Raw genomic sequence first — 27,613 nt, 5'->3', positions numbered from 1 at the left:
AGGTTCCACTAGAGGTCCCTGTTAAAAAAAAGGTGGCTTCCAAACGGGCTTTGTGACAAACCCTGTGTTTTATCTTACATTGAACACAGCAGGGGTGTATGTGGGAACAAGTCAGAGGTGCATTGTAGCAGAAATGGAGGTAATTCGCAGGCGATCCTGAAACAAAAAAAAACAACACAAATCAAATGCAACCCTTTTCGTACCTCTGGGATTACTGCTGTGTAATTCTACACCAAATGCGTCCTGGTTAATGTCTCCTGTTTTACACTAATTCATTCCTGCCGAGGATTCCCACAGCTCGATGTTTTACATACACCCATATTCCTAACGCCAAGGCGCCACGGCTCTGCGTTTATTATTTTATTTTATTTTTGTGAATTGTACAATCGTTTGGAATTATTCTGTGCTTTTTTATTTTTACGTAATAATATCATAAGAAGAATGTCCGGGAAACACCACCATTACAAAGGACCCGAAGTGAGCTGCTGTGTGAAATATTTCCTTTTTGGCTTCAACATTATTTTTTGGGTAAGTAGATGTGTTGCTAGAGAAGCATTACGGTGTCATTGAGGCAGTATAAAACATTATGTAATCTACACGTTGTGATCGTGACATTATCTGTGTGTGAGAGGGAGATGGGGGAGGTGGGCGAGCGTTTGTTTTTGTGAAAAACCCTTACATCTGCACAGCACGACACAAATCGCCTTTCTCAATCTTGGAAGAATATTGACATAAGCTAAATCGAAGATTATTTATTATTATTAGTTCTCAATATGAGAGTACTAACTGCTTTCGCGTTTTACGGCAGTTGCATAATTATATTTCAAGGTTGAAAAGCATTAATGTTGCCTTGTTTTTCATAATAGAAAGCTCAACTGTCGATTCTATGCTTTACAAGACTGACGAACAGAAGCCTTTTTTTTTCAAGAATACAAAACACTTGTAAAGAATAGTCCGATTGATGTCTCTGTTTATAGTTAGACACTGAAACAATAATTCTGTACCTTTGCACTCAAGTCTGGCCTGAGTGTAACAATATTATTTCCTCTGTACTACTGGTGTACCCTATGAAGTTGTATAGTTGTCTGGCTTCCTTTAGTTGTGTTTTTAAACATTTTAAGACTGTTAAATGCATTGACTTTTATTTTGAAGAACTCTAGCTTTGGCTGTTTTATATTTTGCAAACAACCCCACTGTTTTGTATAGTGTGTGTATCTGTATAAACACGAGCTGTATACATCAGCATACATTTCAGGTTTGAAGTTCCTGTGAATTAAGGTTTCCTATGTCTGTCCTGCCAAATTGTGGGCTACTAATCCAGCTGTTCGGCTATTTTAAAAATACATTGTTGATTGTCTTTTTAATTTAGAATGAATTCAGAGCTGGATACAGTATTTATTCAGAGTAAATCAGTGAGTGAGTGTTTAGCAGCAAGTAGTTTTATTTTTGTTTTACTCTATTTTTTATACCATCTGAATGAACTAAATCTACCCTCTAGGATCCCAATGTAATTTCAAAACTGTTTGGTTAAGTAATATTGACAAGTATGCAACATTGCAGCCTTCACTGTACTGTACAGCATTTATAATTCAACAAAACCTGCTGACACTGACTTGAGTAAACACACCACCCTGTACTTGACTGCTTTTAATGTGATGGAATGCTGAAGAACACTCTGTACAATCATTTAGCAATTCTGCTGCATTTAATAAATAATAAAAAGGTCATTATTGCCACTGAATAGCCTAGGTTTTATAACAAGATTATTTGTTAATCCAAACTGTCAGTAATGTGCAATTCTTTTTTCTTTTCCATACATTTTAATTGCTGAACATCTTGTACATATTGGTTTAATGGTGCAGTCATTTATATAAATGATATATCAGATGTGTAAGTTTTTAAATGGCATATTCTTAGTCTAGGCTGAAGATACAGGAAATTACATGGACTCTAACAACTGTGCATTGTGACTGACTTTTAGGCAAATTACTTGGAATGAAACATGGACAATTTAAAAAGGGAGTAGTCAGTCCAGATCTTCAACATACCACTAATAGCGTGAGTAAGCCAAATGCAGAGCACTGGAAAGTTTCTTCTAAAACATGCTGTAGTGATATCTTGTGTACACGACTGAATGCCCAAATGTATTCCCCAGCCTTTGAATACCATTTGTGCAAGCTGCCCTCCCCTGTGTGGATCGACTCGTCCTTTAGTACTGCTGGAGCTCTTCAGCATGGTGCTGCTCCCTCAGGTGTGCACACCCAGGAGACGTTAGAAAAAAAACAACAACTTCAGGACATAACCAATAGATTTGCTGTAAGCCAAACCCCAGCATTTATTTACTTATATTTGGGAGGAGGGAAAACCAACACACATTGCTTATCTAAATTGGCTAACTGGATTTAAAAAAAACAAAAAAAAACAGCATCTAGGTTTTCATTGGCTTTGTGAATCCCTTGAGAAGAGTTCCAAGTGCCTTGTCCACATGATCTAGCAGTAGTTCCTCAGCCAAGTAGATTTAATATAGGGAATAGCCTACAGCAATAGCAATCCGATTCTATCCAATGCAATCAATTCACTAATTTCAAGCTGTGGGGGAGACCTCCTGAAGTATTGATTAAGACCGCCGTTGTATAACAGCAAAACGATGCTCTGTAGGACTTCTCTGAACAGCAGAAGGTGTTTATTTCTTTTTGTAAGAACAAGGACGTTCTTGATGTGTTTTCATACTCGAGGATCTTATGCGGAGGTGTTTCAATTAGGAGCACATGTTGAAGCATGTGTAACCACTCCCTGATTGGGGCTCTGTTTGGTTTTTAATTTAATCCACATGCATTTATTTACCAGGCTCGGTGAAGCCGTAGCTGTGTTTCTGTTGCATATCCACCACAAACTCACGTTCAGACACTGCACCGAGATTTAGAGAAGACTGTGTTTCCTTTGTGTAACGTGTGATTGTGTGTGTGTGTGATGGAATTGTGGGAGTAATCTGGGAATCTCTAAGGACTAGTTGAAATCCTACTGCTCAGTGGTTTTGTCGAAATATTGGCATACTGTGTATTATAGCCAGCTGGATATTTTGATGAGATACCATACACTAAATTATGCATTGTGGCATACAGGTACCATCTTTAGTTGTATTTTTTTATGTTTTATTTATTGACTTGGTTCAAAGATTTGTTCCTTTTTCAAACTATAACGCAGTCAGACCTCTAAGAAGTGCTGAATGGCTGGTGTGTGGTTAAATGTCTGCAGGCTAATTATTAAACAAGCACAAGATCATGAACATAAACATTTGAACAAGAAAAAACAATTGCCATGTCATTAGACAGCGTTTGATTTTTGAACATGTTCTCAAAGCCCCTGACATCCAAGAGACAAGACATCATAACCATTCCACAGCGGGGACTCCAAGTTTCATTCTAACTGTTTAATAGACTTCCTTGTAAAAGAGTCTCATCTGTCTCATCTGGGAGACTTTCCAAATTGAAAAGGAGCGTGTGGGTGCAGGCTGGCCACAGAGCCCTTTTCTGTTTCAATTTGCAGTTTTGCTTTGGTTGATCAAGTTTTTTTTTTTTTATTCTAAAGCAGACCCAAACCAGCGATCTAAATAATTGGCTAGACCACTGACATTTCTACAAACTTTTGATTATTGAGCTGTTTTTCTGTCAAGCTTTGTTTTTTCATGCAGAAGAGGTTGAGTAATAAAAAAAAATCCCCAAAGGAAGTCCAATTCCCACTCATCCGCAAAATCAACATCCTTGTTGGTTCTGGTTAATGCAGTAAGTACTGTAACCTGTTGAATGCAGGTTTGCAAACACAGTATGAACAGATTATTTTCATACAGTACTGTATATGGGGCTGCTGTGTGTGTACTTTCATATACTTTAGTACAACTTGGGTCCTGTTTAATATTTGTATAGTGGTTTGAGAACATGGTTCCCCAAAGAAACTGTTGCCACTTGTGTTTAATGACACCGGTTTAAGTTTGCTTTATACTGTAAATGCATGCATTGGGTGACCTTCAATCTCCAGGGCATGTTTTAATGAAGAGTCATGCCATGCTACTGTAGCCTGCACTTAGAATGCACCTCAGTGTCTGGGCAGCAGAGCAGCTGGAGAGACCCGGGATTAATCCTTTATAATGAGCGGCCCTGGGGGAAGATTGATTGGAATCATACTTCTCACCTTCTTTGTAAAGCATTTTATTTTTCTTGGGTTCTGAGTCTGGAATGGAACGGAGTCATTCAGAAGAATGATTTGGGAAGGAAAGACATAACTCATTGTGTACAAGGGGGGCCACTGTGCTCTCTGTCCCATTGTGTGCAGGGGGGGGGGGGGGCTCTGCGCTCTCTGTCCCATTCATTGAGAGGTAAGTGCTTGTATTGAGCTAGGGCTGGACTTGAGAAGCGTTCTCTTCATCCTCACTTGAACACAGAGCCTCCCCCTCTCCTTGGGAACTGAGAAGCAACAGAAAGAGGGACGAGGGAAGAGAAAACAGACGGATGCTTTGCTTTGGTTTACCAATTACAGACTGCTGTAGTAAAACCGAAGTAGTGTACAACTGGTACCAGGTGTTGCTCTGGCATTTGACTGAACATCCTTTTACAGTATGAATAGCTCATATACAGTCATCGGTTAAATAAATTAATTCACCCAGGGAAAAAGAGAAGCCAGTACATACAGGCTAATTACCCACGGTGTCACTTTTTCAACTCCACTCCTGGCAATATTGGAATACTGTGACCTTCCGTGTCAGAAGGAAAAAGGTGCGAACGCTAAACTAAACCGAGTAACTTTCTGTAGGAAACCTGTTGTGTTCCTGTGAGTGCGTAAACCAGCAAAAGCCATTGTTTTGTGTGAAACCTAGGAGCAGCTCTAGAGGGAATCGCTCGACACGCAATTGAAGGTAAAACTCCTGTACTTGGATCGGAGATTAACACTGACAGCTGCTGCCTTCCTACTTCTGGAGGTCAGGACACATTTAAGGATCTTACTGTAGTTCAGATTGGGAGAACTCTCCATATAAATGGGTTACCAGTCCACTTGCATAATCTCTAAAGTAGCTTGCACACATATCTGCAATCGGTACAGAGCTGCACCCCTCCCTTTGCATACACATACAGATACAGTACACACATGCTCATATATATAAAATATATATATTCCACTTCACTATTTCCCATATGCTAGTTAGAAATGTGTTTCAATTTGCATTGTAATTGCGGTCGTTTTGTAGTGTTGGTGCAATAGTGAATCCATTATCTAAATATTGTTCTGTTTGGGATGTGTGTTCGTCTAAGGGTATTGCTGTCTGCTGTGGTGGGAGAAAAATGCAAAGATCAGAGCAGGAAATTATTTATTATTATTATTATTATTATTATTATTATTTTATTTACGAGTGAGCATTCATTTCCTTCATCAAGCATTGACTTGCTTGCATCCAGTGAAGCACACCTGTCAGACCACATTGATGTCTGGAATTTAGTTTTCTCTAGAACATCTATAACAACCTTGCTGAATCAGAGCCAATTCAAGCAGTGAGCAAAGGAAAGAACACAGTCCGGCATTAAGTGTATATTTAGCTCCCTCTAAATGGATTTTGAATGAAGAGCAATGTGTACGTAATAGGCATCTTAGTACTATAAATACTGTAAGACCCCAATTGACTAACACATTTCTGTCACTATTTCATGTGCATTGCACCCAGTTTTCATCACAGTGTTAGTTTGAAAGTTTTGCATGTCTGTGTCCACCCTTGTAAAAGTTTACCATAGTAAATGTGTAGGATAATTCTGCAGTATTCCCATGGTCCTGTCCAATGACTGCATTTACCAGGATTTGCCATGGTTTTATAAGGATAGAGCCTACTAAAGGCAACAGAACAGTACATCAAGCCTGGGCTATCAAACCCGTATACACTAGCCCTAAAATCTGCAATACTTTCCATGGTAAAAAAATAAAAAGTAATGAAATAAGGTCTTCCGCGAAATCACATTGCATTCATTGTTATAGACTCAAGATGGTCTTGCTCCCCTACACTGCGCTGCACTGTACAGTGATGGAAATGACATCCCCACTGAATACAGCAGCATTTCAATCCGTTCCAGGTTTTAGAATGGCTTTCGCAGTGCTTGCTGGATCTTAGAGACCCATTTGTTTAGGATTGTTTGTAGTTGATGATGATCTTTTTTTTGTGCTTTTCTATTTTCTATTCTATTGTCTGTTTGTGTATTGTGCTATCCAGGAGCTTCCGTAAAGTGAAAGGAAGGTACACACATTTCAAATCCTTTTGAAACCCTTCTCATTATTTAGTGGTTTTCTTACAGTAATACCTTCCGCTTTGAGGAATGACATTTCAAACAGCCGGGGGAGGGATGGTGTTGTCATTTACAAAAGACAGATGGGAATCTACAAGCAAGGAGGCTAAATGTAGATAATGCATTCATTCATTTTCCTTCCCTATGTTGTGTTGGTAACACTTGGACATTAAGATAATAGGCTTTCCTAAAGGTTATCACAGTGGCTGGTTGCAACAGTAGAGCCAAAAAAAAGTTGCCTGTGCTACCTGTAGAAATGTTTAATTGATAATATACACAGATTACTGTATGCATTACCGAAACACCACTTGGTACCTGCTTGCTTTGAATTTTTCTGTTTTCCCTTGTAGAAGTAAGGGCATTATCTGCAAGTTCAAATATAAGTTTGGTGTGGTATTCAGAGATTTAATTTTTGGGAGCGCCTCCTTTTATACTAATCCCATCATCAAATCATGAAATCTCACCTGACGGTAGGTAAACCAGTACAGGCAGAATTGGGTTAATTCCCACACAGAGTAATCGCCTTCAGGTGTATACCGTAAACGTGTTTTTCATGCTGCTGCATGCAAGGGTTTGGCGACGTGTGCAGCGACGGACTGAGCTGCATTCTTTGCTCTAGTGGTGCCCATGCATATACAGATCAGTGTACGGGACAGCGGTTTAGTGTGTCTATTTTCTAACTTTTTATCCCACACCTGAGAGAGGGATAGCTTCACAAGGCAGGGCTTTTTCAAAAGGATCGCTTGTGTTGAAAAGCAACAGAGCCCAGTCAGTGCTGACTCGGCAAGTTCTGATGCAAGTGTTAATTTATCTGTATGGCTGGTCAGCAAGCCGAGTGGAAGTCTGGCCTCTTCAGAGACAGCCTGGCCTCCTCAGACTTGCAGTGATGCTGATTGCTGCTTTTGCTGCTGTGTCTGTTTTAATCTGATTGGACTGGAAGGTAGTCTGAGCTATGCTAAATTAGATCCATCGCTCTCTGACCCCTGTTGCCCAAGTGTGTGATCACATGCTATACAGTCTCATACACTATGGAGAATTATTTGAATTGCAAACTATACAATTCATCTGTTGTCTCAGTGCTGAGCTACAGTGTAGTACTGTATAATATAATATGCTGTTCTCCCTCTGACCTGTCTGTACCTCATCCCATCAACCGTGACTACGATTAGTGTGTCTGAAAATCAATAACAAAGCAAAAAAAAATGTAGTGGCCATTGTTAGCGCGAGATAATTGGCCGCTGCAGCAGTTAATAGATTGTACCAGACGTCAAGATAACGACTGGGACTAATGGCATTGAGATTTATTACCTCTTCTATAAAACAAAATGTAATCTTGTAAAATTGTAGCTGTCTGTTTTAACTATGATGTTAAAGTAAATCGTTTTTAGTATAACTTAGTTTTAATGTTTGTTGCTTTGCCAAGGGATATCAGTAATCTTGAAAGCTTAGGCTTTTTTGGCTGTTGCTCAAGGCCATTTATGTCCTTTTTTTTATGTTTCTCTTTTAAATTTCCTCTTTCATCATGTCAACCCTTTTGGTAGCCGAACAAAACAGATGGTGCCTTTTCTGTACAGTGTCTTTACTGTTGAAGAATGCACAGCAGAATTCTTGAAGTGTAATGTTATTGCACAGGCATTTTTTTGCATTAGTTTAGTCCAAATAAATCACTTAAGACTTAATGTGTTCCCGCTTGCTTTACAGAACGCTGTAAAGTTTATCTGAGCTACACCACCCTCCTGGTATGTTTATCATTATTACAGTTATTTTGCACATCTCTTGCGTTCTTATCTCAGACCCTCTATAGGAGGAACAGCCGGACACAGCAGGCTGTGAATCAGCTTCTAATTGCCATGCAGTGTGACGAGATGAGGGGGCGGAGGGAGGGTCGCCATAGCAACAATCTGTAGATGATGGGATTCAGTCTGTGTGAATGTCTTCATCAGAATGAGAATGCAGCTTTGTGCATCTCCTGGGTAACCGCTGGTTGCTAACGCAGGTCGTCATGGAAGCCCTGTCTGGAGGTCAGGGCAATGGATTAGCAAACTCTGAATGCTGAAGCCAAATAGACTTTCGGGTTTTGGGTTAGAGAGAGACACGGGAGTGAAACTTGAGCTCCGTCCTGTCCTGTCTCGTAGATTTTACTGTCACATCCCATCCCGTGAAAAATGTTTCAATGTAGTTTGAATGTTTCACGCATTTACTGTACTGTGTATGCAGTCGGATGGACATAGTTTAGAGTTTAACCATTTAGGCTAAATGTTAGCCAAGTGTCAAACGATTCAAATTTGGCCTTAACGTTTAACCATCGTCATGAATGTGATGGGTCAAGCCGTTCTTCCTCTGTCGGCCTGTTGATTCCATACTGTACTGCTGTGCCAGTTATGTGCTCTGTGCTGGGAGTGGACCGGAGTTAACATCCAGGTATACAACAGACCTGCAACCTTTAACCTGTGACCCTGAGGGTGGTGTGCTGCTTTCAGTGTATGATTCTCTTATTTGTTGTGTACATTCTCAGCAGTGCCATTATTAAAATGAATAATAAACCCAGCATTGCATGGCTGCCCTGCTCAGGAAGCCACAGGGCTCCCTGCCAATTAGACACACAGCAGTTTTCTTCATTGCTTGCGATGTTGTTAAATTGGGGTTTTAAATGCTATTGCATCATTAACATAATAAGTGTTTCAAAATTACAGCAGTCCGTCCTTTTAACTACCATTTTGTCTGAGAGAGAAGAATCTGAAAAATGTACTGTATGAAGTACTTTCAAAACTATGAAAGCCTTCCATTTAGTTTCTTTTTCAGCTCTTTTTGAGAGTAGATGCAGTTGAAGCCCATGATTGCTCTGAGATTGCTGTATTCAGTTTTATTCTGTTGCCTGTTCTCCTCTTTTCTGATTGAGTCCTTGAAGTGGTTTGAGTTCCTGATATGCTCAGGGATTTCCAATGCGATTAGCTGTACGCAGCTTGATGTCATTGGAGTTGGGAAAAGAGTTTCTCTGCAGGCTACAAACAGTCATGATGATCACATCAGCCCTGGATGATGGGACATGTGAAGAGCACGCAGCCAAGAGCTTCCTGGTAGGATTGCAGAGCGCATAAGAGAGAGACTTTCAATGGCATTGCTGTACAGTCCACTCCAAGGACAGCACTGGTACAAGTGATCAGTTACCCACACAGCAACATCCAGACCATGTTTCTCAAAGCCAGAACACACTTTATATCCACCTACTCTATGTAGGTCCACAATTCTATAGAATAATTATTAAAATTTGTTTATTTAGCAGACGCCTTTATCCAAGGCAACTTACAAAGACTGCAGAGTCACTTACAATTACATCTCACCCGAAAGACGGAGCACAAGGAGGTTAAGTGACTTGCTCAGGGTCACACAATGAGTCAGTGGCTGAGGTGGGATTTGAACTGGGGACCTCCTGGTTACAAGTCCTTTTCTTTAACCACTGGACCACACAGCCTCCTTAAGTGTTAAATATATAAAACCAGTGCAAGCACATTCACAGGGTCCTCACAATCGCACAGAAAGTTCATAATTTATTATAATATTTATAATAATGTTCAGCAAGGCAGAGTAGAGGCACCACCACAACAGTTTAATTATACAGTAAACGCAAAGGTGTGAGCATGAGAGAGTTCTTGTACAGGTTAACAATTTCTGTATAAGCGAGTTTCCTAGATTATAGCCATTTGCAATCCAAAACATATACTGTAGGAGACTAGGAGTATATTGTATACTGTAGGAAATATTATTTTTTTCTTTATTGGGCAAAAAACTTGAAGTGATTTTTTGTAATGTTTATGTGTAGCTGGGTACAATATTTTGTGATTCATTTCTTTTCAACTTCTCTGCCAGTATTTTGCTGCATAGTATTTTTTAGTGGAAATATTTGCGCTGTAGAACCAAAGAAGCCTTTCAGTGCAGGAAGTATGAATACTATTTAGCTGTGTATTGGCACCCTCTAGAAGGTAGGCTGGTGTACACATTCCAGAGCATTGTGACAAATACAGTCCTTGTTTCTGCAGTCAGAGATCTGACACGAGTGGGACAAGACTGGCAGGAGACCAGAGGCGTTCTCTTTGATTCCAGCTGAAATCTGCCCTGTGTGTCTTAGACAAGAAATCTGTGCGTGGGAGTAAAGAGGACTCCTGCTGTTTCTAATTTAAATAAGAAACGAAATGTCTTTTGTGCGTTTATACATGGTGTGCACATAAACGCCATGCTCGAACAGTTTGCTATTCAACCAGGCACAACGTAATACTGTGCATTCTGTATATAGTAGTAGCACCCAGCCATTACTCAAGTCTGGACACACAAGGGTAGCTTGGTCTATACATGTGCCATCCAGTGAAATCAATGGAGGTTATGCAATACTTTTGAAATCGCTCAAAAAAAAAAAAAAAAAAATCAATGGGGTGACATGCAAACTCTCTTTGCACTTGGGGCGATTCCACCATCCAGGTTTCAGTATTACATTGAATCAGTGGGCCTTGAGGCTTTCGGAGCAGTGCTGAAGCAAGCAGAGGCTCAGTTGTCAGTGTTAATGGCTTTAAAAGTGTTTGCTGTGATTTTTTGTGGTGTTTATGCTTTCAGGATAAAAGATTTCCGTCTGTGCATTACAGTACACGGGGACATCAGTTTGATGGGTAGATAGATTTAAGGTGGTTACCAGGCTGTCGTTCCAGTGAGTCGAAAAGGGAACTGTTTATTCAGAACAGAACTGACTGCGTATCATGTGGGAATGCATGGTTTCATTATCGCAGGTGTCTGGGGGTAAGGCACTGAACTGTGAAACAGGCAGGGATGCTGATTTTACTAGGAGGTGTTTGCAGGGAGTTTACCGCTCCCAATTCTCCACTCTGAACACTAGATCACAGTAGTGTACCACAATATATCCTGATTTGGAGCATAGTAGTGGCAGCTTCTTTCAACTTGAGAAGGCTTTCCATTAGAAGTATTTTAGAAAGTATTTTGCCTCTTTAACTTAAATACAGTGTCCTAAACCACATGCAGTACTCGCAAAGCTAACAGCATCCTTTGCAGTAACAAGCACGCTGATTCAAGCCCATTATGATCATCTGGCTTTCAGACTAATATACGCCATTGAGTTAAATACCTAAAACCACAATGTTTGTAAAAGTCAGTTCACTGCCTTAACTGAAATGGCTGGTATAAACTTGCCATTAAGTGGGGTTTTTTTTAGTATTATTATTATCATCAAAAATGTTCACTCACTTCAACTTGGGATACTGTATACACTGCATTCCTGTAAATGCACCGTACAGTTGTAAAACAGCAAATCTGTGCCAAAGAAAGTACAGTACACTTTGCACAGAGCAGCCCTCACAACACATTACGGGCAGTTTCCACAGGTTTCTAATTAAGAATTAAGTCTGTGCACAAAAATACATCTGTGTCCTCATTCTACCCACGTCTTTAACACACCAAAACCCATTGATTTGTGAAAGGCAGTTAAAACCGTTAATGTTACAAAAATGGTAACGAACACCTCGGCTTTCTTGTAACATTGTAACATTAAGGTATATATATTTTTTTTCTTTCGCACAAAAAAAAATGGAGGGTGCAAATTGCGTTTTGGTGTCTTTGGTAAATCCTAGCCGTGTTGTATAGTTGTTATTATTATTATTATTTATTTCTTAGCAGACGCCCTTATCCAGGGCGACTTACAATCGTAAGCAAATACATTTCAAGTGTTACAATACAAGTAATACAAAATACAATATTACTAAGCATAGAGTATTTTTTGTGTTGTCTGCTTTGAAATCTACACTAACGCTCATTGTTTATTTGCTCTCGTGCATTGAATCTGCGTTCTCCTCTAAAAGCAATGGAAGCTGGCTTGCATTGCGTTCAGCAGTCTCATTTTCCTTGTATTCCCTGTTTTTCAGTTGCTGGGTGCTTCGTTCTTGGCTATCGGTCTCTGGGCCTGGGCTGAAAAGGTAAGGAAGCGTTTGAAATGCTGAGCGTGTTTTCTTGATGTTTACCACTAGCACCAGGCAACCAAAGTCAGAATGTATCGAAGCTAAACACGCTGAAGCAGTCTGTTCATTCTTTCAGTTCTCGTTTCAATACTGCTGTATCAAAGGAGTGATAACCAGGTTTAGGTAAGGTTGCTGAAGCATACCGTGTAACTATTTAAACGGCTTGCTGTTGCAGGGAGTGCTGTCGAACATCTCTTCGATCACGGACCTGGGCGGCTTCGATCCCGTCTGGTTGTTTATGGTGGTCGGGGCTGTGATGTTCATCCTAGGCTTCGCTGGCTGTATCGGAGCGCTCCGAGAAAACACACACCTCCTCAAATTTGTGAGTTTATCAACATTCAAAGGATTTACAGTAAACTGGCACGCACACAAAGCTCCATATTCTGTACATAATGTGTACATGAAATCAACAGTTTATCAAATTGAACCCAGATCTAATACAAAAGGTCTATAGGTGGGTAGGGGTTAATGATAAAAAAGTCAATGCATTTATTGTGTCAGCCAAGTAGCGTGTGGCAGACACACAGCTGTACATGCATACTGTAGGGGTCCACGTTTGGAATAATGATTCTAATGCTGTGCAGTATGTAACTGCCTGGTGCCATTGTACCACAGCACCACACAGTCTCTCTACTCCTATAAGCACACTGTACTGTGTATCCTGTCTGTGCCATGTCAGTTCAGTTCATTATTCATTCCTCAAAGTGCTTTCCATAAACTTACACAATGTGAATCTTTTCCATTCCATTACTTGCAAATCTAATTTGAAACACATTTGAAGAGGCTGATTCAGAGACGATCAAAGTGTCTGCATTCTGTTACCGAGTCGAGATACAAAACGCTGAGGTTTGGATTCAGACGCAAGAAATACGAATAAATCGAATCACAAAATACAATTTAAACAAGCTTAAACGTTCAGGCTGATAATAGCAAGGCTATCCAGAGCTGTATTGATCCAGTTTACAAAGTGCTAGCTTGCTACAGCCTGGATAATATAGTAATCACTTGATTTGAATCTGCGGCCCCTCTTGATTTTATATATTTAAGTGGATCGGTACATAATTTGTTATCAGAACCAGTGGGCACATTTTAAATGAACCTTATGTTTCACTGTCATTAGCCACATAGTGAAATTAAAACCATTAAGCACAGGCACATGCTGTTGTAATTTACAGCTTCATAACGCAGTAGAAACCGCTAATAAATTTTCAGATGTTTCTGCTGGATGGTTCTGGGTTGCCAGCGAGTCAAAGCAATCTACGCCTGACAGCTGAGCAGAAAGTGATTGATCACCAGCAACATAGAGACCCTGATTGCCTGGAGTGCTTGCAGTCAACACATTACGAATCCAGATCCAATCGGAGAGAGGAGGAGGAATAGCCTCGGTGTGTGCAACGTGGAACTGTTCCTCCAGGTGTTGTGCATTCTGGAGTGGACAGTCTGTAGAATAAGATCTGGGTCAGTGAATAGATTGGATTGATTCGTTAAGGTTGCTTTGTGACCTCCCACATTTTATTCAACTTTGCGTAGGCATTTCTTAGATGTTCTTCCACGTGCTACCTTTTCACGGTAATGAACCTGGTTGGCTGAGATACTGGAGGTTTTGATTAAATCCCTTTAATGTGTGTGCGCTTTGCAAGGCACTTGCTTGAAGAAACCGCTTGTGGGGGATCTTAACCCGTTTCTTTCTCTCTCGTTCTGTCCAGTTCTCTGTGTTTTTAGGGCTGATCTTTTTCCTGGAGCTCACGGCAGGGATCTTGGCCTTTGTGTTCAAAGACTGGATCAAAGATCAGCTCAATTTCTTCATCAATAACAATGTCAAGGCGTATCGGGACGACATCGATCTGCAGAACCTTATAGACTTCGCCCAAGAATATGTGAGTAAATGTCTTCTAAAAAAATAATAATTACAAAATGACGGCAGTCACACTTTGTAATATTATATTTGTTTCCAAAGAGAAACACCTACTGTTTTCATTTTTGTGAAAATAGGACTGAGAAGTAAAGTAGAATGGATGCAAACAGTGCTGGGAATATTCTCCTGTCTCCCAGTCCTGAAATTAAACCATTAAATATTAATGGCATTGTGATCTGTTAATAGTGAGCCCCATAGATGTGATGGCTGTGTGACTATGACTATGACCAGGATCATGTACATTGTAATTATTTAATTTGTGTATGCTTTTATTGCTGTTTTTATGACTAAGTGTTTAAATACATAAATTTGAAATGTGTGTGGGTGTGTCTGTGTGTGTGTTCACTGGAAAGCAATGCAGTGGGTAAAGTCACAATGTGTTTTCTCTGTTGCCGTAGTGTATAAGGCCCTAGGGCTCTGTCTCTGTGTAGCTGTTTGTTTTTAAACCAATAGTTATGGGATTGCTGAGTTAGAGGGCAGTTCAGTGCTGGTCCATTTCTGGTCAGAGTTGATAAAACACTGATAAGTGAAGGGTCCTGTTTAAAGTTTACTTAAAGTGATATGCATGGCTGTGTTGGTTTAGTCACTTGTTGCTGCAATAACATTGATATGGGAGCTGCCCCAGCTGATCAAGGATTATAGAAAAACTAGGAAAAATAAACTCCCTGTGTAACACAGGACATGAAGTCTCCCTGGGAAGGGAGGTGTTTGGAAGGGATTTGATTGCAGTCTGTATGGACTGGGTTCCAGTGTGTCTTCCAGAAAAGTGAAGTCCCGGAGCTCCCAATATGACAAAACCGGAGGTTAAATGGATAATAAGATCTTTCTAGCTGTAGGACATATAGTGTTCACCTAACCAGCTGTCTTAATGAGGAGCTACAGTAGTTTTGTTTTTAAAACATTCCTGCATTGCTATGTTCCCCATTCCCCCCCACCACCCCTGTCATTTTGCAGTGGTCATGCTGTGGAGCACATGGTCCGAATGACTGGAACCTGAATATCTACTTTAACTGCACGGACATAAACCCGAGCCGAGAGCGATGCGGAGTCCCCTTCTCCTGCTGCGTCAAGGACCCTGCGGTAAGAACACCGATCTCCGCAGGACCTTCAGAAAGCAAGTGCAACTGAAGAAGGGGCTGCCCAGCCTGTCCAGATTGTCATTAAGGCATTGTTGAAAATTAATTATCATTTAGGTGCAAAAGAAACATATGAACCTGGCAAAGTTGAAGAAAGTGGGGGTCAGTTTGAGTTTTTTACCTTACTAACCAAAATAAGTCGTGCCTTTTTCTTGTAGCATGGCGGCACAAAGAGCCAGTAGTTCCTGTACAATTTTTTTTCTTTCTTCCTCTTTCTCTGTCTAGGAGGATGTACTTAATACACAATGTGGCTATGACGTGAGGCTCAAAATGGTGAGTATTACTTTTGAACCTTGCAGTGAATTGAAAGGAAATGGTTGATGAAAGCGTGCTCCTCCCCAAGGCAGAGATACACGCGTGTGTCGGTGGGCAACAGAGGTGGAGATACAGCTTCCGTCTCCTCATCGGCCTTGATGTGCCTCTGGCTTGCATGGTGTTCAGTGGTTAGTGTCAGCAGTAATACCCAATGCTGCTTTCAGTTGCTCAATAAAGGCACCATGAAACTAGAAGAAACGAAAGCAAGTGGACAAGCGTTTACGCCATGCCTATGATATGAGCTGCTACACGCGTCTCTGTCTGCAGTTCTGAATGAATTACAGTACCTAGACATCGCAATGTGTACTTAACACTGATGAAGCACTAGAAAAATCTTAGTTTGATTTATATATATATTGATATAGATTTTTTTTTTCCCCCCCAAGGATTTGTACAGTGAATATGGGGTAGAGTGGCATTCTAGACAGCCATTTTTTAAAAGTGTCATAAAAACAGTTTATACTTGGCCAAGCAATTGGGCAGATTCCATTTATAACAGCAGTAAAAGAAAATGACTGAATCACTTCTGAAGAGTGCATCGATTTCAGCTGTCAGCTTGAGCCTCTTTACAGCAGTCACTTATGCAGTAAACATTGCGGTGTGCAGCTAGGTAATTGCGCATGCCTCAGCCATGCATAATTACATGGCGGTTGCTTTTTGTAATGAACTTTGCTTTCCAGCCTTGGTAAAAGGGTCCTAGCAGATGAGATGAGGGCTTGTTTCTTGTGTGTGCATGCTTTGAACCCTTTAAAGCCACACCTTGTATCTGGATTACCCACAGTCCACCATTCCAGCTTGTCAAATTGGGCCACATGTATACCCATCGCACACTTGAACAAGCTTAGTGTCCAAATAAATAGTCTGTTGTCAATATACACTGAAAAGATATGCTGTTTGACCAGAAGTGTCTATTTGAATGCAGAGTTAAGATTTCCTTTTTAATGTAAGGCCTCCAAAACGAGAAGAGAACTTATTGCACAACCTTCAGTAGTGGAGCTTGACAAGTGGAGCTTGACGGCAAAACTCTCAAAGTTGTGGATGGTTAAAAAAAATGTCTTTTACTGCCTTGTTTTCAAGCTGCTTCTAGTTTATGTCCCCTAAATGATTGTCAAACAGGCACAGTGAATGAAAGAGCATATGCACATGTGTGCTTTGTGTTGGTTTGAGTGATTGGTGAAGCCCATTCCCTTGTGCACATGTGTATTTTTGACCACTCCAGTCTGGCCTGTTCCCTCTGGTGTTTTAAGTCCACCTCCGGACCTCGTTCCGTCTGATGTGCTCCACAGATTCACAGCATGTATTACAGACCGATAGCAATGGGTTCTTGTAATTTGCTACCAAGCCTCGTTCCCTCCGGGGTCTTGAGAGGCTGTGATTTCAATAGCAGAGCTGCTTTTTTTTTTTTTTTTTGTCGGTTATCTGAGGAAACAAAAGCCTCTTTCTGTCTGTGTCTGTGCAAACAAAGCCTGTGCCTCTAGGGGGGTTTAGGCTCTGTGTTCCTCTATTCAGTCTGCTTCCCCTCCCAGCACACAATCTGCCAGCTTCCTGGATAGTGCAATGAAGAATGGCAACAGTATTTTTTTTTTTTTTCCAGAAACCTGCACTGTGGCATACATTTTAAGTTATTTCTTTGTTTTATATATCTTTAAATAAGCTTTGGAAGGTTAATTAAATCCCCAGATGTATAATAATGCCCTTGGTTTTGGATAAGCTAAACAGCTCTGTTGTGCATGTGTGAGTGGGTAGTAAGGACCTGCTTATTTGTCTCTGAGGGGGAGAGGTGCTCTGTAAATGAGGGTGCAGAACTTTGATTGGGTGTTGTGTTTACTGGAAATGTGCCAGAAGCATCAGGGTTCCAGTGTGAGGATAGGGGGCCCCTCCTATCGCACTAGCATGCCTGGTTACAGACCTTCAAAGAAGCCTAGAATGTCCCCACTGGTAATACCTTTCTTTTGTTTGTTTTCTTCTGTGATCTTTAGGAACTGGACCAGCAAAGCTTCATTTACACCAAGGGATGTGTAGGACAATTTGAAAAATGGCTCCAGGATAATTTAATAGTTGTAGCTGGTATTTTTGTTGGAGTTGCACTACTACAGGTAAGCAAATTACGGGTGCTTTTATAGTTTTATAGATGCAGGACAGACAGTACATGTTCATGGAAAATATCTTCTCCTGCTGGTCCATATCTGGGCAGGATTTCCGAGTTCAGACTCCCTGTCGGAGCTAGCAATTTTAATACTGGATTTCCACCCAGTGCCGTCTGTGTTAGTGCAGCTGTAGTTTGTGGAAGCTGTGGAAACTCAAGCATGTGTTTAGATTTACACTAGTTTTATGTTTTACATTCGAACACCTGGCAAAACCTTGTATAGTATTGTTTTACTTTTTTTAAATAACGCCTAATTTATGAATGTCAGACCACCCTGTAAATACACGCTGGCTAATCATTTTCCTACTGAGGTGTAACGGACTATTTATTTGTAGTGCAGTCTATATGACATAGTTGGTGTAAACAGTGTCCTGCTCTAATGTGTATTTCCCTGTTCTCAATATTTTCTAGTGATTACCCCCTTCACATTAGATGTTTTCTACAGTAATTCATTCATATTAAACATTCGGGCTTGCCCTTTCAGTATATCACGAGTAAGCTCTTCAGAATGGATTATGAAGACCAGTCTGCCCCTGAGCGCCCATGTAATTGTTGTTTTATTTGTTTGTTTTCAGATATTTGGAATCTGTCTGGCACAGAACCTTGTTAGTGATATCAAAGCGGTGAAGGCAAACTGGTGACGCCAGGTTCAGGAGACTGCAGAGACGAGAACCAGTCTCCCCAAGGCGTTTGCGAGCTGAACTAGAGCATGGAGACCGGGTTGCAGCAGGGGGACCTTGCCAAGGTGGACACATGTGGATCATTTCATTAGATGACTCGAGACGTATTTGATTTCTCTTTTTTTTTTTTTTTTTTTTTTTTTCTAAACTGATTTACAGAAGAGTTTGTCATGGTTTTGCACGTGCTCCCTGCGAGAATGGTTTGAAGCTGGAGCTCATTGGGAGTTGACTGGACTGCCTTTACCACTCGAAACGTTGAATCAGAGATTGTCTCCCCTGACCAGTGGGGCTCTCCTAATTCTATCCGGAGTCCTCCCGGCCCTGTCTTCTGGGTCAAATTTGAGAACCTCCCTTCCTGAAATTTAAAAGGCTGACATTACATGTATAGGTTAGCCTGTTTTTCGTGCTATGTTTTTAATTTCATGGCGGTTTTGTGCCCTCCGTGGTTCTCATGTTTCCTTCAGAGATAACCCACCTGTGACGGCAGTCTGCCCCACATTATTTAACAGCTGTGATCTTTACTCTCGTACTGGAATACTGGGAGAAATCACTCTGAAACGGATTGCCTCTGTAGAGGAGTTTGGATCAGACCATTAATTTTGTTGTTAATATTTTGGTGCAAAAAAAGAATGATGTTAAATTCTGTGATATCTATTACAGTACCTCTCTCTTGTCCAGCACAGATTTTTCTGTTTTTAACATTTATTTAGACAGTTTGGGGTTGACATGATTGTTGTCCCTGGACACTTATTTTACACATCCCTGCCTACTACAACAGAGACCCCCACCCCAGTTACTGGCACATGGGTGCTCACAATTATAACGCACAAACTGAACTGACTCAGAGGGGCACATTTGAAAGAGATTTCTTTTCTAGGTAAGCGCTCTTGAGATTTGTGCAAGAGCAGGTTTTTTGTACTGACACTGCCACAAATAGGATTTTATTACTGTCTGGTCCTTTTGTCATGCATGGCGCATTTATAAAAAATAAAAGTCCTTTCCATAATTCCCTACATGTCAGACTGTGGTTGGGACTCAGTCCCACATTGCTCTGTGCGTGTCTCGAGCACTGGAGTATCTCTGGTTTAGATTCTTGCCACTACTTGAGCTCGGCACTGGGCACAGCGCTTCCGAGTGTTCAGACGCTGCAGTCAATTATTAATCTCTTAAACTGGTAACTTAAACCAATTGATGCACAGATACAGTAGAGACTAGTGGGACTCTCTTTCACCCTTCTATCTCCATCAATACTAACTTTAGTAACAGTATTCAGATATTTGTTCTTTTAAATATCTTGTGTGACTGTGCTGTGGTGGAATTATTACTAGCTCATCCTGTGGTGTGTGTGTGTAGGTGTTTTTTTGTCCCATCATCACTCTTTCAGTGCCCTGTTTCAGGATGTTGTGGACCCAAGCCCACTCAACAGCACTGCTGTACCTGCTGAACTGGCTTAATCATGTCGAGTCAAGCTTCCATGATAACGATTATAAAACAGATAAGATCAACAAGATCTTATTCTTGATTTCTATCGTACAGTAGCCACAGCCATGCCACCCCAGTGTCTATTGTAACTGGAAGGCTGTGAAGCTCTGCACGTCTTGGCTCTTCCTGACCGAAGAAAGCTGATTTCTATGCACTATGCCTTTGTCTTATGAGAATAAGAGGTGTCCACCTCCACGGCCAATCAATCCTTGAAAACCTTCCCATGTTTCCAACCCATTTGTGGCTCTGTAGGGATTGAGGCTCTCAAAACCAGACAGACCATCACGTTTTGAGGAGGAATGGTTACACCATAGTGCTCTCTGATACTGGATGCGGTATAACTCTATAAATCAAGTAAAGAAGCAGATAACTCTAAATGTACTGCACACCCTAAACAGCCATGTCTCCAGTTCCCTGAATGGGAGTTCAGGATGGTTTTCACTTGAGGTTTCAGTACTGTTGTGCATGAGCTAGGCACACCGTCCTATTACAGTGGTCCTGGATATTCAAAGTTCTGTGTTGATTATAATCTCAATAAACCAACCAGCCCACAGCTCAAACACTGTCATTTCAGCATGTCTGTGTAACACTACCTCGGTTCAAGAGATGTCTTGTACAACACTTCATTATATTATGTGTGTAATATTAAGTCAACACAAGCCCGGTATTCAAACACAAACTGTAGTTTAATACTGTGTTAATACTAAGCTATTTCTCCTAGTCAATATTTCTGTATATTGTGGTACCATTTTTATTTAATTTTTTTGTGAATATTGGATTAATTTCGTTGGTTATGAATCACTTGCAATACCGGCCCACCACTAGGTGGTAGCCTTCAGTTAAGTTGGGTTAATGGTTGTGCTGGGATTGTATCTGAGCAGAATGGATAAAAGAATCCAATTGCATAACAGTTTGATCCGTTTAATGATGTGTTGATAGTTTATTTAGTCACACTTGGATTAAGACGAAGCAGTTTAATTACGCTAAACTGACAAAACAATTGAAGAGTTCAGATGGTCACACAAAGGGATGTTTACTTCCATCCTTCCTTCTTGGACATGTTTTCTGTCCCCGTCTAGTCTGATCACACCATTCTTTCTTGCGGTCTCTTGCTTCCATTGCAGCTGGCAGAGGGCTCCCAGGTTGGCAGGATAGCTGTTATTGGTTAGGGATGGGCATTGTCTGTCATTAAAAGAAAAAATGCTTGTAGCATTAAAGGTATTTTTATTCCAGCCAGATTCTGAATATTATTAAACATCGTCACTGTGTTTTTGTGAAGCAAAAAAAAAAAAGAAAAAAGATGACTGCCATATGTAAAGATTTCCTATTCTCGTGCTGTGCCACCAAATTGCAATGCTGCACTGCTCTGTTAGAATCCTCTCCTGTTTCTTTTTACTTTAAATATTGAAGAAAGAGGAATCGGTAACATTGGTGTGTTTCAAACGCAGAGCTGCAACCCAAATCGCCCTCCCCATCTCCCAGTAATAAACCTTATATAGTCGTGATAAATTTATGAAATAGTATGAAAGGGATCATCAATATTACAGAAGGGAATGTCTTACCAAATCATTTAGTCTTGCCACATTACCAAGACCCCTACATGACAAGGTGTTCATGCGGTATGCCTCCGAGCTTGCTCTCTGATCTTTTCACTTTATGAAAGAAGTTGTGTCTGATTCACTGAAGAGGTTAAAGCTATTGAAACCTCAGGGGTCATTATCATATCTCTCTTCTTTTTAAATAGTGTCCCTCTTTACTTTGTTATCTGACTTTGCACGTGAGCAAACTGTGAGATACAGATCATGTTAAATTTGTGAAGGATACTTGTACAGTACAATATAGTACTGTTACAATTTCCAACCCTGCCTAGCCCCTGGATTTATGACATCGTCAAATAGAGCACCTTTTAGGACCTGGATGGAATACAAACTTGCTGTATTTGCAGTACTAGATGAATAGAGTAGTTAGAATTAAACTGAGTAACATTAACTAAATAAAGCATAACGTTCTTGTGAATTATGAATGGGGGGGTTGGGGGGTAGTTTTATTATACACCACTTTCTATGCACTAGTATGTGTTTTATGTCTTTTTAAAGCAAAGCTATTGAATGAAAGTGTCTGAATATTTAAGCATTCCTATGTCGAAAGGGTAAACGCTATAGCAACTAGTGAGGCAGACCAAATGACATTACAAGCCACAAGTTTAAAAAAAGCTTTACCATATATCACTGACTCATCAGCCGTTCAAAAAAATATATATAAAAAAATATTGGAGTGTGTTGAATCGCTTTAATAGCGCAACAGTAAAGACAAGCTAAAATGTTATGTGGAATGAAATGGGACATTGTTTTCGATTAGGATTCCTGTAACATGGTACACATTCAGTAGTAATTATTATTTTTTTGTTTATTTATTTAGCAGGTGCCTTTATCCAAGGCGACTTACAAAGACTAGGGTGTGTGAACTATGCGTCGGCTACAGTGTCTCTTACAACAACAAGGAGGTTAAGTGACTTGCTCAGGGTCACACAGTGAGTCAGTGAGTGAGCAGGATTATTAAACAGGGGACCTCCTGGTTACAACCACTGTTCACAGTAATACATGAACAGTGGTTTCTTTGAAGGAAATGTGCAGTGCTGGTTACCAAGCATGCCTTACTGGAAAAGCTTGGGATTCTGTTTTCCAGATTAGGTATTTATTTATTTTTGTCTTTTTTTTTTTCTGTGTTATCGTGCAGTTTGTGATCACACTTAACATGCGGTTCGGATTGCCTTACACATGCTGCTCCTTTCTCTGGCATGGGCTCTAACTCTTGTGCTCAGTATCAAAGGTCAAACAACCCTGTTCAGTTGGTCACAAAGGCAGTCTGGTTGCAGAGTCCATGATAATCTGAAATTCAATGAAACATTGCTGATGTCAGAAATGAAGCTTTTTAAAAGGGCTTGCCGTACTTGTGCACCGAGGTCCACCCACTGTACTATGCTTGTATGTAAATGATTATATAAAACTACAGACGCTGTGATTAAGTGGTGGATTTGATAGTTCTCATATTCTGTATAGTGCAAAGTTTGGAAGCAGGTTTCCATGTGCAATGCAGTCTGTCAAGTGATGTGAAAGGACAAAGACACTTTGTACAATAACTCTGGATTACAGCGTTACTAGATCATTCATTTAGTTCCAAGAAATGGGTTGGAATAATAATAATACAAATAAAACAAGAACTGCCATCTTCCTCTTTCAACTTCTCTCGGAGACAAATAAAATGTGTTTTAATGGTTTACAACTTTTAATTCCTGAAACACCAACATGTTGGAACTACTAGTTTTGAAAATAAAGGACATTGATTGTTGGACATGGTCTGCTACACTGTATAGTATCTTATAAATATGCTTCTTTTTTTCATATGGAATAAAATGATTTATCACTAATGTGTGGGTGTATTGTATTCTTAAAGTAAGGATTGCATCTTATTAATTGTCAGTTAGTTGGGTAAGGGATAAGTGAACAAAACCACAGTCCATAGTCCACATGAAACATCTCAAAGGTTGTCATAAATGATTTAATAAGAATTATATATTGCTGAGTGGGAACCGTTTACTGTAGCATGCTGGGATAGAGCAAACAACTGGTTCCTTACAGTGTGTCGCAATACTTCTGATCTGTAGTCCTGAATGTACTTTATCTTTAACTGTAACATGAGTTGCAACCAATTCTAAAACTCTTTCCAACGACAAGGATCCATTAAGTGTGCTTTCTCTGTGTATAATCCTTGAATAAGGCTGCAGTTCCACAATACACCACCAGGTGTCTCTATTTTTGCGCTGATTTTTTAAAAGGGTGAGAAAATGACTACATGGTATTTATACAATTAAGTGTTGCTTCAGTTAGCTTTTCATACACAAAAAAAACTGAACTGGGTATTACTGTAACTAGAGCAGACTGTAAGGCGATCTACGGAAGTTTTTAGAAATGTAGATTTCTTATTTGACCACAAGAGGGAGCTATTTGCTCATCTTTCAAACTTGACCAGCACATTCTTTCTGGTGTTTTTATTTTAGCAGTATTCCATACAGTGCTTCCTGTTAAATGGACAGCCTATTTGATTTATTTAATTAAATGTAATCTATAAAAAATAAAAAAAACGAAAGAGAGAGATAACATCTGTTTCTAGTTCTGTTACGGCTGCTGTTTGGAACCATGTTATCATCTACATTTTCTTACCTATGTAATATCCTATTACGTGTGTTTTGTATGCTTCTCTACCTACAGTAGCTGACATGATGTTTCCATTTAAAAATACATCTCGGCAACATACAGCCTTGGGACCATCTTTCTAGAAGCCTCATACAAAGACCCTTGATATATCTGCTGCAGTAAACCACAGACATACCCCAACTGAAACATACTGGCGGGTAAGCCTGATATAAATCCAACTTTAGCAGAAAGGCTAGAAAACAAATGTGCAGCAAACCCCTTCATAACTACACAGTCTGTCTTGAGAGCTTCACAAGACACAGTCATTCAAACCCCTTCATAACCACACTGTCTTGAGAGCTTCACAAGACACTCAGTCATTCAAACCCCTTTCATAACCACACACTCTGTCTTGAGAGCTTCACAAGACACTATCAGTCATTCAAACCCCTTTCATAACCACACACTCTGTCTTGAGAGCTTCACAAGACACTCAGTGTCATTCAAACCCCTTTCATAACCACACACTCTGTCTTGAGAGCTTCACAAGACACTCACAGTCATTCAAACCCCTTCATAACCACACACTCTGTCTTGAGAGCTTCACAAGACACTATCAGTCATTCAAACCCCTTTCATAACCACTCACTCTGTCTTGAGAGCTTCACAAGACACTGTCATTCAAACCCGTTTCATAACCACACACTCTGTCTTGAGAGCTTCACAAGACACTGTCATTCAAACCCCTTTCATAACCACACACTGTCATGAGAGCTTGACAGGACACTATCAGTCATTCAAACCCCTTTCATAACCACACTCTCTGTCTTGAGAGCTTCACAAGACGCTATCAGTCAGCCGTGAGATTCAGATGAATGACTCGCACTCGAGAGGAAGGGTCCAGCAGTGTATGGACTAGTGAAACTCAGCAGTACAGGCAACATCTGTCTATATGTGTTCCTTCTTCAAGCTGTCACTAACTTATCCTTGGGTTTGCTCAAAGATTGACCATTCTAATTGGGCTCCCGCAAGACAAATAACTGTTAAAGGCTGAAGGATTAACGAGGAAGGTTAAATGGCAGTGTTCTAATTATTTTTTAATGAAGAATAATCATTAGAAAGCTAGCTGCTGAAAACGTGATGAGCAAGAGAAGGATGAAATTTGGATTAATGAGGGAGTCTCCCTCTGGCGATCAATAGAGATGTGATTTCAATATGGAATATTTTGATCTCATAAAAGTACTTTGGCACATGTGGTTTAATGCTGATATAAATAACAGTGTTGTTAAAACAAAAAACAAAAAAACAGATTGGATATGTTCCCACTTTTATTCTGAGCATGGACTGCAGCACAGTATAAAATGATCACAATACATTTACAATCATGCAAGAACACCAAAGAAGCTGTGTATAAAAGAATAACCTGTGTATGTGTGTGTGTGTGTATATATATATATATATATATATATAGTAACAGCACCTCCCTTGACTGCAGCTGCATTGCAGCTACACGTACACCGTGCCATTACAAGTCATTAAGAGACACAGTTGATGAATGCATTACCAACTGCTATGATGAATTCCAATAAAGCATCGTCAATTGGAGTTAAGTTCCACCTTTGGTAATATGAACATCCTCCAATGACTTGTTTCAAGGTGTGCTTCATTTCTCTTTTGTGCGGTTTAATGACTGAGCACCTGTGGGTCTGGCAGGGTGAATGTGATATCCCTTTGTGTGATACACTGGTTCGATGCATCAGCAAGCATGGGGTCTTGTTTCTGTTCTTTCAAATGGGAAGCTTTCCTTAATCCAGTTCATTAGTTATGAGCAAAATAATGCATGGCAATAACAGCTTGGAGTCATCTCCATGTTACTGTAGTGTATGTATGCAGTGTAGTCAGTGATAGATAATGGAGTTCATGTGGGTGTGCTGTGTTCTAATCATTTCAATCACAAACCTCAAGCTGTTCTCAGTTCGTGGATAAGTAAAAACTTGTGGGGAATGTGGTATGCTTTGAGTCGGCCATGTCCTGGCTAAGCTTCTATTGTAAAGGGGGTGGCCTTTGCTTTAAACAGTGCAAGCCATCTTTAAGCTGCCTTTTTACAGAACAGAAAGGGTTTTAAAAGCCCACCTCTCTGCAATGTATCTTATTTCAGGATTTACTAGTGCTCTACCCCTCTCTCCTGAATTACTATTTTCCTATTGACCACATTTTGAATTGTAAGAATCACAGCAACCCCCAATGCAACCAGCAGCAGCTATACTTCCCATCTGCAATTCAGTGTGTTTCTTATGTAAACGCAGTTGTACTGAGACAAAGTGTTTTGCTTGTGCACAATTGCCAGTGCTGAAACTCAAACTCAAATCTGAATTCCCATCAGTGGAATTCATTTAGCTGGTTCATCATCAGGCGTTTGGATCTCCTGGTATTTGGGTCACTCACCCCCTGCACACGTTTCAATGTTCCAACTCAGGTCAAGCAAAAAGAGTTTTAACAAAGGGCTATGGAGAGCCGAGGGAGTTCCGCGGCAGGACTGTGCGCAAGGTATCACGAGCCGATGTTGTCATCTGGCACACAGCCTACAGCAGTTACTGTGTGCTCTGTTTAGAACATAGGTTCCTTTGTGGAGCTACAGGATGATGTTGTGCTTGTTTGTGCAATGCCTGTCAGATTCTATTGAAGGTAATGGCTTCACTGTGAGCAAGGGGGACCAGGAGGCTTCACACAAACAAGCTAAAGCTTTACTTTATAAGGTTAGGTTAAACAGTGTATTGCAGAGTGCCCTTAGCCTTTATTGAGCCTATTATTATTATTTGTTCATTTAGGAGACGCCTTTATCCAAGGCGATTTACAGAGACGATAAAGATCAAGGCTTACTGCACAGGTGTATCAATGTGTTTAAGCTGGCGTCAATGTCAAAGGAAATGAAAGCAAATAAGTAAACCAGGTCCCTTGCAGGCAGGATATGTAATGATGTAATTAGCCTAAGGGTGTGGGATTGCCTAATAATGAAAATATGCATTGCTACATGTGAAGCGTTGCTCATCAGCCCCCGACGATCATACACTGGAGATGTCAGACCCCCACCATTCTCACTTCACTTTGATCTCGCTTATGGAGGTGCTCAGGAATGAAGCATTAAAGGCCCTGCACTGTGTATTGTCTATTAGTTGTGTTGTTTGGCACAGGAGGAGGACTCAGTTTCAGTTTGCGGTCTGTTCTGGCATACATCATCTGCCACTGGAAAGTTATATTTAGGAAATGTACCCCCCTTGTAAACCATGATTCAAACCATCAGATTTTGGCCAGCATCCATCAACATGTACATAATTAAGAGTATTTATAAATGTAGTAATGAGACATGATCCCCTGCTGCTCAGATCTGCAGTGTGGAAGCTTTATCAATTAA

At 40.4% G+C, this 27,613-nt stretch overlaps 1 protein-coding gene across 1 annotated transcript; it reads left to right on the top strand.

Moving 5' to 3' along the window:
* The first annotated feature begins 69 nt into the window (after positions 1-69).
* LOC117431601 (tetraspanin-17) lies at positions 70-18,668 on the top strand. The gene is made up of 8 exons (XM_058996421.1): positions 70-528; positions 12,242-12,292; positions 12,510-12,656; positions 14,041-14,211; positions 15,204-15,329; positions 15,611-15,658; positions 17,680-17,796; positions 18,422-18,668. Exons 1-8 carry the CDS (start codon positions 442-444, stop codon positions 18,485-18,487), a joined length of 813 nt encoding a protein of 270 aa, XP_058852404.1. The 5' UTR covers positions 70-441; the 3' UTR covers positions 18,488-18,668.
* Positions 18,669-27,613: the final 8,945 nt, after the last annotated feature.

This window comes from Acipenser ruthenus, chromosome 22, assembly GCF_902713425.1.
Source record: "Acipenser ruthenus chromosome 22, fAciRut3.2 maternal haplotype, whole genome shotgun sequence".
Taxonomy (NCBI): Eukaryota; Metazoa; Chordata; class Actinopteri; order Acipenseriformes; family Acipenseridae; genus Acipenser; species Acipenser ruthenus.
Note: the sequence above shows the minus strand (reverse complement) of the source record. Positions and strands in the feature narration are given on the sequence as shown.